Source organism: Rhopalosiphum padi, chromosome 2, assembly GCF_020882245.1.
Source record: "Rhopalosiphum padi isolate XX-2018 chromosome 2, ASM2088224v1, whole genome shotgun sequence".
NCBI lineage: Eukaryota > Metazoa > Arthropoda > Insecta > Hemiptera > Aphididae > Rhopalosiphum > Rhopalosiphum padi.
In genome coordinates this window covers 32,068,719-32,082,437 of record NC_083598.1, presented here as the reverse complement: position 1 = coordinate 32,082,437, position 13,719 = coordinate 32,068,719, and the positions used below count along the sequence as shown (strand labels likewise).

General features: G+C 25.4%; 1 protein-coding gene across 10 annotated transcripts in view; it reads left to right on the top strand.

Moving 5' to 3' along the window:
* LOC132921822 (cAMP-specific 3',5'-cyclic phosphodiesterase) overlaps positions 1-13,719 on the top strand; it is a 622,929-nt gene that overhangs the window by 577,006 nt on the left and 32,204 nt on the right. For all 10 annotated transcript variants that reach the window (XM_060985040.1, XM_060985045.1, XM_060985038.1 and 7 more), the window contains one exon: positions 12,146-12,247. In XM_060985040.1, the coding sequence (XP_060841023.1) occupies positions 12,146-12,247 (102 nt within the window). The remainder of the gene's footprint in view (positions 1-12,145; positions 12,248-13,719) is intronic.

The following is a 13,719-nucleotide window of genomic DNA, read 5'->3' as shown; positions in this document are numbered from 1 at the left end:
CCTTACCAGTAGTAATAATAAAAAAAAATATGATGAAATGAACTTGATCATAATAATAATAATATTATTATTATTATCGAACGACTGCGATGTTTATACACTTCGCATGAGAAAAAATATATGAGGTAATAGGACCACATTATATTATAGGTAGTACGTTATCGCAGATCCGCCTACGTTTTGTATAGTAATAATGACTATGATAATATATTATAATATTATGTTTACGGGAACTTCAGAAATAAAAATAAATTGGATTTTTTATTATTTATTGTTATCAAGTAAATTTTCCGTACGAAAACATTTTTACAGTCAATAGACACCATCGCCGTGTACGTACAATGATACGCTATTACGAAGTGTGGATATTATAATGTACGCGTTCGTTCATGAAATATTTTCAATTACAATATGTCGTAGAAACACAATTTTTAGTGTATGATTTTTAGGTCACCGTCCGGGTATTGCAGGATATAGAGATATTCGCCGACGGGGTGTTTTCCGCTGTCTCACATATGTTGACTAAAAAATGAATCGGATGAAAATATCCAATCACAGAATATCCGCTTATTACGATAACAATAACAATAACCTTGTACACAATAACGGCGCGACGTACGCGTTTTATACAGATTGACACGATCGTTAAATTTGAATAAAATAAACGGTTTGCATCACGTGTATAGCTGCAGCATGATATATATTATAGGTGAACATGATTTTCATACTATAACTGCAGTATGTAACTGTATAGTATACACAATTCAAATTACAGCACCATGAACTACATATGCAATTTTGCGGTTTCGGAGAGACTATTCTTTATTTGATATAATTATTTTAAATCATATAATAAATAATATTTAATATGTATGATATTTTATATAATGTTACAATATATTTTTGATAGACGTTTTATTAATAATAAAACAATACGACTAATTTAATATTTTGTTTCCATATTATTTCGACAACCCAAAAAATTGTTATGAATCTCTATTTCCTCTGCTCGTTTTATAGTAAAACACAATTTACACCAATTATTTAGTGTATGAAAAAACAATGCTCTTTATCTTTGTTTTCTTTACTATAATACCCTTTTCCTCAAATAATTATAGTCTGTGGAGTAGTATGCACAACGCTTTTTACGTATAGCACATTTCACGTGACATTAAATTCGTTTAACATTTATTTAGTTTTGTTGACATTTCTAAAACATTCCGTTTACTATTGCAAAGATATTTTTGTATTATTATTAAACACACACACACACAACACACACACACACACACAGACACACATACATACATATAATATATGTGTATTTCATACAAATACACTATAAGTAATGTTCACAACATTATATTTGCTCTGTAATCATAGCATGTTAGTTTAGGCATATGTTACTTCAGATCTCAATCGATTGTTTTAAATTGGTAATTTTTTTTTTTATGTAAAAGCATTTTTTGTAGCAGTTAAAACAGTTTCTTGTGTTATTGAATGACAATCTTTACTTGAGATAGGTGGTTATTAAAATTCCTCGGTAGTTTTCTTTTCACTGATGTATTAATATACCATTACCATTTCAGAGTAAATCAAAATTCTCTAGACCACTCGTAATGACGTTTGAACGCAATGATTTACCAACTTATACTCACCTAATTCTGTATTTAATTGTATTTATCATTAATATACCTTCATGTATTATCTTATTAGTATATATGTTACTGTGAATGTCCGAAATTGGTGAGTGCTGACATACACCTACTAAATTGGTGAATGTTTAAAAATTACAATAATATAGACATTTACTAGTGGATATTGACATTTGCATTAGGATTTTGGTCAACGTTGACATACACAACACAGTTTTAGTTAATATTGACAATTTGACATAGGTTACGTATTCGCACATAATATTATAGTATAGTACTATAGACAATAATATAAAATATAAATGGTATGTTTAGTGTATACCCCTCGAAATTCGCTAGTAAATGTTTACAAATAGTACAAATTTTATCAATATTCCAACATTCACCAATGACTTTAATGTATGATGACATTAACCGCCTAACCGGTGACTATATCAGCACTCACCAATTGCGGACATTCGCAGTGACATATACACCATAAATTCAACGAAACCGTTTATTGTAAGACAGCAAATTTATATTATAATAAAATATTTAAATTCCTTAAAGTGTGTATGTATAACAATAATGAGCCGTGATTATTTTATGAGAAAACATGATTTAGTTATAAAGGGTATATATATTATACCTAATACCTACAGAACGCAGTACCTACTTGTCTGCAGAATTGACAATATCATAATGAATAACGATATGGATTCAGTAATTCAAAATTCAAATTATAAAAAAAAAAATACATAATTTAATACGAAATAAGAATACTAATGAAATCGAATACGGTAAATTTAGCTATCTGTGTGTAATATTGCGTAAAGATGAAATTTTCTTTCGATGCATATAATGTTATTATTTTGTGTACTCAAAACATTTTAAAGTTAGCGGACGGAATGCATATTCTATTCAACCAAAAAATGAATATTTAGAATTTATTATTTACTAAGTATGAGTATGTTTGTTTAAGTTGAATATGTGTTTGTTTATAACTTATATGATTTATTTTTGTTGGATTTATCATTTATTGTTTTCATTTTAATATGCCTTATGAAGTTTATATTGGTTTATTTTATGCAATGAAACTTAGTGAATAGTATTATATTTCATAGAATATTTACGTGATGCAATGTAAAACTCGTAGCTGTTAGACTTGAGTCCTATAAAACTCAGTATAGCTGTTAAAAGTAGGACTTTAAGTACAAAACCTAAAAAACAATTACTCAATATAAAAATAAAATCTAAGTTTAGGAGGTAGTAATAAATATGTTTACTATTTTTTTTTTTTTTTAGAATGCATGATATTTATAATATAAATGCCATAAAATATTCTTATTTTTTTCAACTCCATAAACTACTGTTTAAAACATGTAACACAAAAAAGAGTACCTACATTATTATTTTTATTTATATAAACAAATGCATAATAATATTACAGTATAATTATATAGCTATAGTGGCTAATAGTAGAAAAGTAAAATATTATGTTATATAGAATATTATAATATAAATAATTTATATCTTAAATTTTCAAATTTAATTTCAGCTTTTTATCAAAAAAAAAAATAAAAAATCTTAAAAATAACACCCACGATAGCGGTATTTCGACATTTTTCAAATGTTTTGGTTTGAATAATATAAGAAATCTCGCATAAAAATACGTAGCTATAATAAAAATCACTCAAATAATATATTTTTACGAAAAAAAAAATATATTATATTATATTATATTGTATTTATGGCTATATAAAAATATGCGTTTTTTGCATTCTTAAAATATTTTAAACTCGGTGAATACGAAATGTATTTTTGTATTCCACCCTCTCGTTCTGTGATATTTTGACGAAATTTAAATTAGTATTTATTTATTTGTTTATTATTATTATTATTTTTTATTTGACGTAAAAATAGTTAAACCAAGAAAAGTACGCCCCTTTTATTACAACTAATCAAATTTCCTGTCTTCTTTTGCTACCGGTTACTGTGTTTTCCAAATCATAAATCTAAATAAATATTAAACTCATCCGTTGTCTGAAAACTGATGCCATTTTATAAATTTTTTGGTCCAAAATAAATATTTACTTTAGTATTTTTATATCCTGATATTGTACTTGAGGAAATAATCTAATATTTTTAACTGCAGACTCATTCACGGTGTATTATAATCATAACGATTGTGTGAACAATTGCGATATTATAACCAATAATTATTATTTTACTATAATTGTTGTTTTGTTTTATATTGCACTCTACTTGATCGGTTTATAGGATGGTTCATCCTAGATGAGTATTGGGCTAGGTTAACATTTATCAATATTCAGCATAATAGCGTAATATTTTAATACAGTATACGTACAGTATGTGTATTGTTACATATACTTAATCGCTTACTTAATTTTTCAGTTTTTCTGTGTTAATGATATAACATACAATTCCTCTAGCCACTTATGTATAGGTACCTACGTGTAATTATTGAAGAAATAACATCGTTTGATTTTATGACGAATATTATTATTGATGTATTCCAATCACATATTAAGTACGCATAACATTGTGAATTTAATTTCGAATTTATATATACATTAAAAATTAATTATTGATATTGTATTGTATATATTATTAAGTACCTAAATTTTGCATATAATGATTCATTATCATCTTATATATAATTTTTATCTCGTATTACAGTCGATAAAAATATAAAATTCGCTATACTGAGTTCAGGAAATTGAATTCTATTTTAATGATTATTTAAACAATTTCCAATGTATAATATAATTTACACAACACCAACTTAGAAATTTGATTATTTTCTAGAATTTATAAGACATGCAAATATTAAAAAAAATATATAAAACAGTAACAGTTCTTAGACAAAGAATGGGTATGAATTCGTATTCACAGTTTTGAAAATAGAGTAGGTAACTAAAAGCGAAATAAAACCAAAAGTTTGATCAGTTAAACATTTTTTTTTATTTGAAGAGGTTTTTATTTTTAATATTTAATAGCTAGGCTAGGTTGGGTTTTGATTTAATTCGTTATATTTATCATCGTTTAATTAATAGGTATAATAATATTATCTTATATTAACTTTGAATAATATATTTTACTTAATTACTTAGGTATGGACATTGTTAAAGTTATTAATTATTATTAATATTATTATAACAAATATAATGTATTTAATTTCAACAAAATTATAGCTAGATAAATTTGAATTCATAAACTATCTAACAATATATTCAGTGTTTTAAAATTTAAAACAAAACACTTTTTTATTATATATATATTTATAACAAAAACAAGAATACAATAATTTAATATGTAAATCCTTTAAGTGTTTTAGAATTTTTTTTTCTTTAATTAATATTTAATATTCTCCAATGTAGTAGTAAACTACTATCGAAGTATTATGGAAACGAATGCCTTCATAAATAAAATATATCTTATCGAGTAAAAAAGAATTTTTGCAAGCACAATTTCCTTGTATTTTTTCTTACAAAAACTATTTATCACAACATTTATTTTGTAACATTATTATAATTTATAATATAATAATGTTAATTTTCGTGAATACTCTCCCAACATTTTCAATTATATTCTTATATTCACAATATTTCTATATTAAACGAATAAACGATAAATAGCTTATATTTGGAAAACGTGCTATCATCACTGCCGATACATTTATTAACTATATAAATGAGAATACAAAACATTATTTGATATATATTTTTAATTTATATAAGTATCACTTCATGATATAATTTAAGTATTATAAATATTTTTAATGTTATTCATAATACATCTTTAAACTTTTCCATTTATAATAAGTACTTAATCCCAACTGACAGGGAATTAAAATCACATCCAAGACAAATAAATATAAAACATATATTTCATTATAATATTTTAATGATTATTTAAACTATTTTCAATGTTTAATATTGTATATTATATTGTTTTAAGTTGGTGATTTATATTAGTTGGCAGATGTGTTAGATGTATGTCCATTTTTTATTTCATGAACAATATGGCCTCTCTATAGCCTGATCAATGCCGAATGTATATATTCAGCTCAGTACACAATTTATTTATTCCTATTTTGGATTTGTATATACGTTCTAGAATACATGTTGACCATTAATAATGTATTAAACTTCTTAAATAATTACAAATTATATGTTTACATGATGAGACCACCCGTCTATAAAATATAACTAAATATCCTACCAGAACAGATAGAATTTAAAATCAATGCCCCACTTCACAAAAAACTTAAAAATTAGGCTTTTTTTTTTGGTTAGTTATTTATTATTTATTAGTTTTATTGTTAACATTCACTATAATTTAAAAATATATAATATAGCGTATTAATACGTTTTTAGTGAAACATTTTAAAGTTTTAAAAATATAAATTGTGTTGTCATCACGGTTTTTAATACGCACCTTTAAAATAAGTGTAAAATGTTTCAAACTATAAATAATTTTAAAATATATATATGTGTATATATATATAATATATAATGAAGCTGATTGGGATTCAGAAAAAGTATATAAATATTTAACAATTAAATTTTTATCCCAAAAACTTAATATCGAATGTCCTGTATAATCTGATTTTCGCGAATTGATATAACTTTTTTTAATTTTCAAGGAAATTATAAAATGTTGTTAAAAAAAAAAAAACAAAGAAAAATGATTATAATTATTATATTCTATAAATTTTAACTAACACCAACTACTGGCAAGTCAACCCACGTTTATTACAAACAGTGCTGAAGGGTAAAATACGTACCTATACACAAATTAATGTTTCCTGTAAAAAAAAATTAAAAACATTTTACCGTGGATGTTTTAATTTATTTGAAATTACCGACATTTATTTCAATTCTCTGTCATGTTTTCTTTTTTGAATTTGCTCACGCTTACGTAATTAGACTAGTATACACCCCGCCGGGCGTTTGCAGTTTTCAACAAAAATATTTACATCGTGTATAATAATTTGGTGTTCAGATATAGAGAAAGACGGCCATAATAACGCATACACAATAATAATATTATCAAAACATCAATTAAATATAGCTATATATTATATTACACGACTATACTTCAATAAGGTTTTTCGGTTTTGCTTTGATGCGTTTCTCATTTTTTGTATAAAATAACATTATGTGTATAAAATATAGGTAAACTAAGTACACACGGGGTGTATAAAGGATTTTATATTTTTACAAATATATTTTTTCAAATTAATTATTTTATACTTGTCTCTTTGTGTTTTCACTAATTATTTGGATATAAGAGATCACTAGACGATAGTATTATATCTAGACAATAATTTTGATATAGTTTAAACGTATATCCTAACCCAGGGTGGTTCAACTTGAGAACTTCAAAACTTGTTTTTAACATCCCTTAGATGACATAATATTTAAATATTATATTAAATTATTACAAGATACCTATTCATCATAATTTTACATTAATATCAATTTATAATTTAATAACTTATGCATTATGTATAAAAAGTTTGTTATAAAATAAAAATTTTTTTTTTACTATCATCAATCAGTATTTTTATAGATGTGTAAATTAGCCAAAATTTACAAAAAGTTTGACCACTCTACCCTGACCTAACCATCTGATTGTGTAATTGATTTTTTTATTTTACAAAATGTGCATAGAATATAACGCAAAAAAAAATTATGCATAATTTCAAGAATAAAAACCAAATATTATATTTATTTGTTAAAATTTATAATAATAATACACAATTTATTATTACCCATGTCGTGTGCAATAATTAATTCTACTGTAAGTACAAAAATAGAATAATCATGATTCTAACGCTTATTTATCTGAAGTAAAAAATAACACATAGAACAATATTTTTTTCTTTTAGTAAAATAATACATTAACGATAATTACTTTATTAGTATTAACGGTTAACATAGGATTTTCATTTATGCAATATTATTGGAACAGAAAATCTGATAGTCTATAGTTCGGTTTCTATTTTGAGATACACTCGAAATATTATATTTTTCTTCTTGAAACTTAGATAATGTAAATGTACGTTACATCATATAATTTATAACCATATATTTATGTATTATTATAATAGTGTAGGACAACGCAAAACGTTATTGGTGGATTTATTTGCTGTTTGTATCAATGGCGCTTACTATATGATATTACTTGTAAATTGTGTTTGTGTTTATGTTTATGTTTGTATAGCAAATATTACTTAGTGTCGTAGTTGTTAAATGTACATAAACTCATAGTGCATATAAGCTGCTTGATTTGTTTTTCCCCAACTCAAGTTACACAATATTTTGAATGCCATTTGTGGGAATGCCAGTCGAATACTATACATAATGTAGTATAATATGTATTTATTATATTATGTAAGCAGTATATATATAATATGAATATTGTATATTATATACATGTGTACGAGGAACTGGAAGAAAAATGCTGCGCAACCGGATGTATAATATGTATAGGTACTCATGCTATAATATGTACCCATCTCATCATTGAGCGTCGTAGTATATTCCTTTTTTATACATGTTTATATATATTATACGAGCAACATACGTGACGACACATTATAATGTTAGAATATTATTTTATCGTTTTCGTATGTGATCTGTCGAACGTGAGCAGTCTCTTTATACACATACACTTTAGTATTATACATTTATACATAATATAATAAACATTTTTCAAAATGCAATAATATTGTCAATGGGAGATTAGAAACTGTTCGAACCACTTTTAATCTCATCACACGATATGTCCACGATAATACTGTTTACGAATAAAGTATAATAATATGTTGGACCCATTACATGCCTGAACAAATTTATTTATAAGTCGCTCTATGGAAAGTACTAAGTTTTCCCACTGAAATCATCGTTTTGGAAATAATAACTTATCTAAGATTTGATATTTTTAACACCAACCTTCATTTAATCGTTTCATATTTAATAAAATAAGTTGTGGGCAGTTAGTAATAATAGTACATACGATTTGTGTGATAATTATTTAATTAGACCAGCAAATGATTGACCTCTAATTTGTCCTATTGTGGAAATTTGTATATTAAACATTACCTCGTAAAGACATTACTATTTGTTATATTATTATAATATAGGGTACTCTACACACGCTAGATCAATACACTTCCAAGTGCGGTACAACAAATTAACTATGTGCGTTATATATTATGAATGAAATCGCTTTTTAAGTGTTATCTATTATGCTACGTTTTGTCCACAAACTCTTCGGTTTCGGTAAACATTTAAAAATCGACTGTTTTGGTCATATTTTTTTTACCTATTATTGTGACGAGACGAAGCTATTTAAATGTATAGTAGATTCAACGCTGTATAATGTATATTATATATAAAATATAAATATCAGGCGTAATAAAAAATTCCAACAAAACGTAAATATAATTTCAGATACATCAATTGGATACTCGTGTATACAATTTCCTTAATTGTATGTACATTGTACAGGTGCAGTATACATAATATATTTATAGTTCCCGCCGATATTTACTTGTATTTCTATACTTCTGTAGCTCTTAAAACGTCATGAAACCCATCACACTTTTAATCTGAATCTCAAAATGTTTTACAGTTATGCGCGCGCACCCCACAGATACACACTCTCTTAATAATGCACGTTAAACACAAAACCTTCAATTTCCAGTATAATACATCACCGGAGAGATTGGAAGTCAAATAGAAATGTTTCGAATTTATTACTCTAAGCGAAATGATATTGTATTGTATTACCACGTGTGTACTGTACATTATTATATGATTTGTTGAGAATGAGGCGAACTTAATTCCCAAATGAATTAATAGAACATATATAAGTGTATTATAATATGTATAATAATATTGTATCTCATACCTATTTAAATGACGAGCATCCAATGAATATTGTACATTATAATATGCACAAAACTATACGTGAATCGTTTTTGCGCACATAAACTTTCACGGGAATCTAACAAACTATATACCGCAGAAGCAAACAACTATAAACTTATAATAGGCAATAATATATGTGTATTAAATAAATAATAAATCTACTAGGGTCCGATTATTAAATTTATCAAGTTAATTTTGTTTGCCGATGCGTAGTTATAGAATCTGCATATTTATCATGTTTTTCCAAACTAAACAGTTAAACATTAATGTTTACAATATTGTTACGTAGAGGACGAATCTATTAGTAATTGATTCCTTCCCGGCTAATTTCATCAAAATAATATTACTATAAAACCGGTTAATTCTGTTTTAAATTATTGCAACTTCTTACTTATATACATATTTATTTTTTTTCATCGACAATTCTGCAATATTAAACATGCTATTTCTAATGTTACTGCGTGATTTAAAATATAAATCAATTATTGTAATATAGTTGAAATATTTTATATTAAATTAATTTGGGTTATATAAAATTATAAATTATTACTATTTCGACCTTTATCAATAACACGCGAATAAATCTATAAATAAATAATATATAATTAAAAAGCCGAATGACTCACCTGTCTAAAAATGTGTAAATCTACCCTAACTGAATGCTTTATACAAATACGTGAATTGTGAAGTTATGAATTTACATACAATATTTGGAAACCTTATTTTATAATGTAGTATTTATGAGTAATAACTAACAACCCAAAAAAAATATATTAAAAGTATCTATTTTGATCAATAGAAGTTATAATCCTCCATTTTATTCAAATTATATTACATTAAGCATATATTATTGACCTCATAAAACTCGTTGGTAAATGGTTATGTAATTAATGATATTATAATTTAAGTATACTTAAGCAGTCCAAAAGTTGATTTTAGTGGTTGGCGCAATTGGAAAAATGGTCGAGCTATATTCTACACAGCTATAGTTGAGACAGCCTTAAATTTTGCCATTGCTCCACTACGTTTATCTACTGTCAATTATTAAAGTCTAAATAAAATGTCCACGAGAAATTATTTTAAAACTCGTGATAGAACGACAGAAATTAAAAATAAACACTTAATAATGAAATATTTTTTAATTTTAATTTTTGGTAAGCCATGTATATATATATATATATATATATATATTATGTGCACAATGGCGTGGTATATGTAGGCAATTTAATAATAATAATTGGATAAGCTTTTTTAACAATTACCATTTTGCAGATTACGTGAAATTATATGAAAATATAATATAGCATCGTATTCCAACATTTTTCTTTTTTTGAAGTACCATTATTATTATTATGTAACATGTATTAATATTCAAAACTTTCGTTATATTTTCTTGCAGCCAGGCACAGCCTAAAAGCATTTTCCTCTCTAATACTCCTGGGAGATATTTAACTCGACTACCACTATTTTTCTTTTCAAACATTCTACCCACATCCACCCACTTATTTTCTTCTATCGCGTATCTGATAATAGGACTATAAAAAAATTGATTTTTATGGAAAAAATAGGAGATTTCATATAATATTTGTACACAGTATTAAATCTTCTTTTCTAAGTTATTTATCACTTGGTATAAATGTATACCTATGATTTATAATCTAATGATCGGTTTTGTTATTTACCTTATCGAAAAAGTAATATTATATACAATTTCGTTTGTATATTTCACAAATATAATACAACATAACAAATGCCTAATATATACAGTTGAACCTCGATAACTCGAATCGATTGGGAATGAAAATAAAATTCAAGTTATCAAAAATTCGACTTATAGAGGTTCGAGTTATCGAGGTTCCACGCTGTATTTAAATTACTGTGTGTACATAATAATGTATTATAATATATAATGTATTAACGTGTTTACTAGTATTGAGATATCTATAGAAAATGTATTTTTAAATATAATCAAATCAAACAATAACATTAATATATTTAATATGCAAATGTAAAGTTTATACGAATGTAATTTTATAACTATTAACACTAAACATGTTGGAATTCAGTCGATTGGGTTAGCTGAATCGATTCAGTCGAGTACTTCAGCTAAAATTATCTTTATTAAAGAAATAATCAAATAAATAATTTTACATAGTCCCTTTGTCGACATATAAAGTTTATACTATTGAGTATTTTATAGAATTAAGAGGATTATTAATTAATATGTTTATATACATATAATATATATATATGTACATACAAGAAATAAAGATTGATTTACATAATATATAATATATTAAATATATTTATAATATACTAAAGATTATATTATATTATACTGTGTGGCTTATAGATCACTATTGAAAAATACACAAGTCTAAAATATCTTTACAGTACATAAGCTGTATAATTAATGTTTGTATTTGAATAAAAATATCGAACATTTTGTGTCTTGTTATATTTAAAGAAAAACATAATATTGAGTTGCTTCAAGGTTCAGGTTATTTGTCCAAATAAATTAATTTTTTTATTTTTATATGATTTTAGCCATGGTGAAGATCTCATCGTTACACCGTTTGCACAAATACTGGCGAGCCTACGAAGCGTCCGCAATAACTTCTTAAGCCTCACCAATGTACCATCACAAAAGTGAGTATTAGAAACATTTTTTTCCATCATTTTATTTGTATAAAAGGTTTAAACATTAATAATGTATAATAAAATAAAAACGTCTCCCAAATTATGGCTTGAAGTTTTTTGGAGCACGTACTAATTTTTCTTTTTAAGTACAATAATCTGTCTTCTACAATACAATGTAATAAGTATACAATAAAATAATTTAATATTTACAGTATTCCTTCCATTGGCTAATACTGTTATTTACATACATAAATATTTATAATAAAACTAAGTCATTTGGTTTATGACGCTTAAGGCATCTGACGTCTAATTCTGTATCCAGCAGCATGTATAATATTTTAAATTTATAATCGTCATTCGTAGCGGGTGGAAAAGTCTTATGTGATTTCACTAATCACTTAATTTTTAGTTTTAAGTAAATGGATTTATTCCGTTGAAACCAACTTGCGTTTGTTATTGTCCGAAAGAATTTATCCTGAAATCTGAATAATTTGAATTTTGTTTAATTTTGATAGCTTAGCATATCTCCATATATAGTTGTATCATATACCATATTTCAAAGAACGTCAAATAAAAACTATATACATAACAGTAATTTCCTTTTGAGTTTAGACTTTAGAGTGACGGCAAATTAAACCGTTTAACCATTTCTCACTGTTTAATACAATTTGCATTTTCTTTTGATGAATTAAGGATACATACTAATTAAAAGCATGAAATATAATAATTTTTATTTATTATAGATCTTTGTTTATCTTTCCATGTTTATGTAATCAATTTAGGTCTTATCAATATTATTATAGATACGTATATGCAAAATGTTGTTTTAAATCCATTATTCTATATTGTTTCTAAGTAAATATTATAACAGTGGTAAAAACTTTTTAGATATTTTTTTTCTATAAATTCGAATTTTTTAATTTTAAAATACCATTATTAATAAATAATAATTGTCAAAGATAATATAAAAATAATTTTATAATATTATAACCTTTATGATGATTTTTGGGTGTCGTTTATAATTATACGGGCAATCGTAATATTATAGATGTAATAGAAAAATTATAAAATGGTCAATATTAACCGAACCGTAAGTCGGATAGTTATAACGCAAAAAAACCCACGCCGTTATTTAGATTAAACCTTTTTCGTAGCTATTTTTAGGACGCAACTAGTATGCAGCCAACGAATAAAATAAGATATTTTAAGAAATACAGTAGGGGCGCAAAAGGTTGAATGACGTATTAAAAGAAAAAGTGGAAGAAAAAGTTTAAACATATACGTCGTTGTCGCTCATATTAGAAAAATCGGAGTGGTAGTGAGAATGAAAGAGAGAGAGAGAGAGTGAGTGAGTGAGTGACTGAGTTTGAGAGGGGAATAGGGTGATTGAGAGAGAATTACGTGTGTGCATCTTTTTTTCCACGTCCCTATTATATTGAATGACGACGTTCGATCGTTCTTTATTTATTTATTTTTTCAAA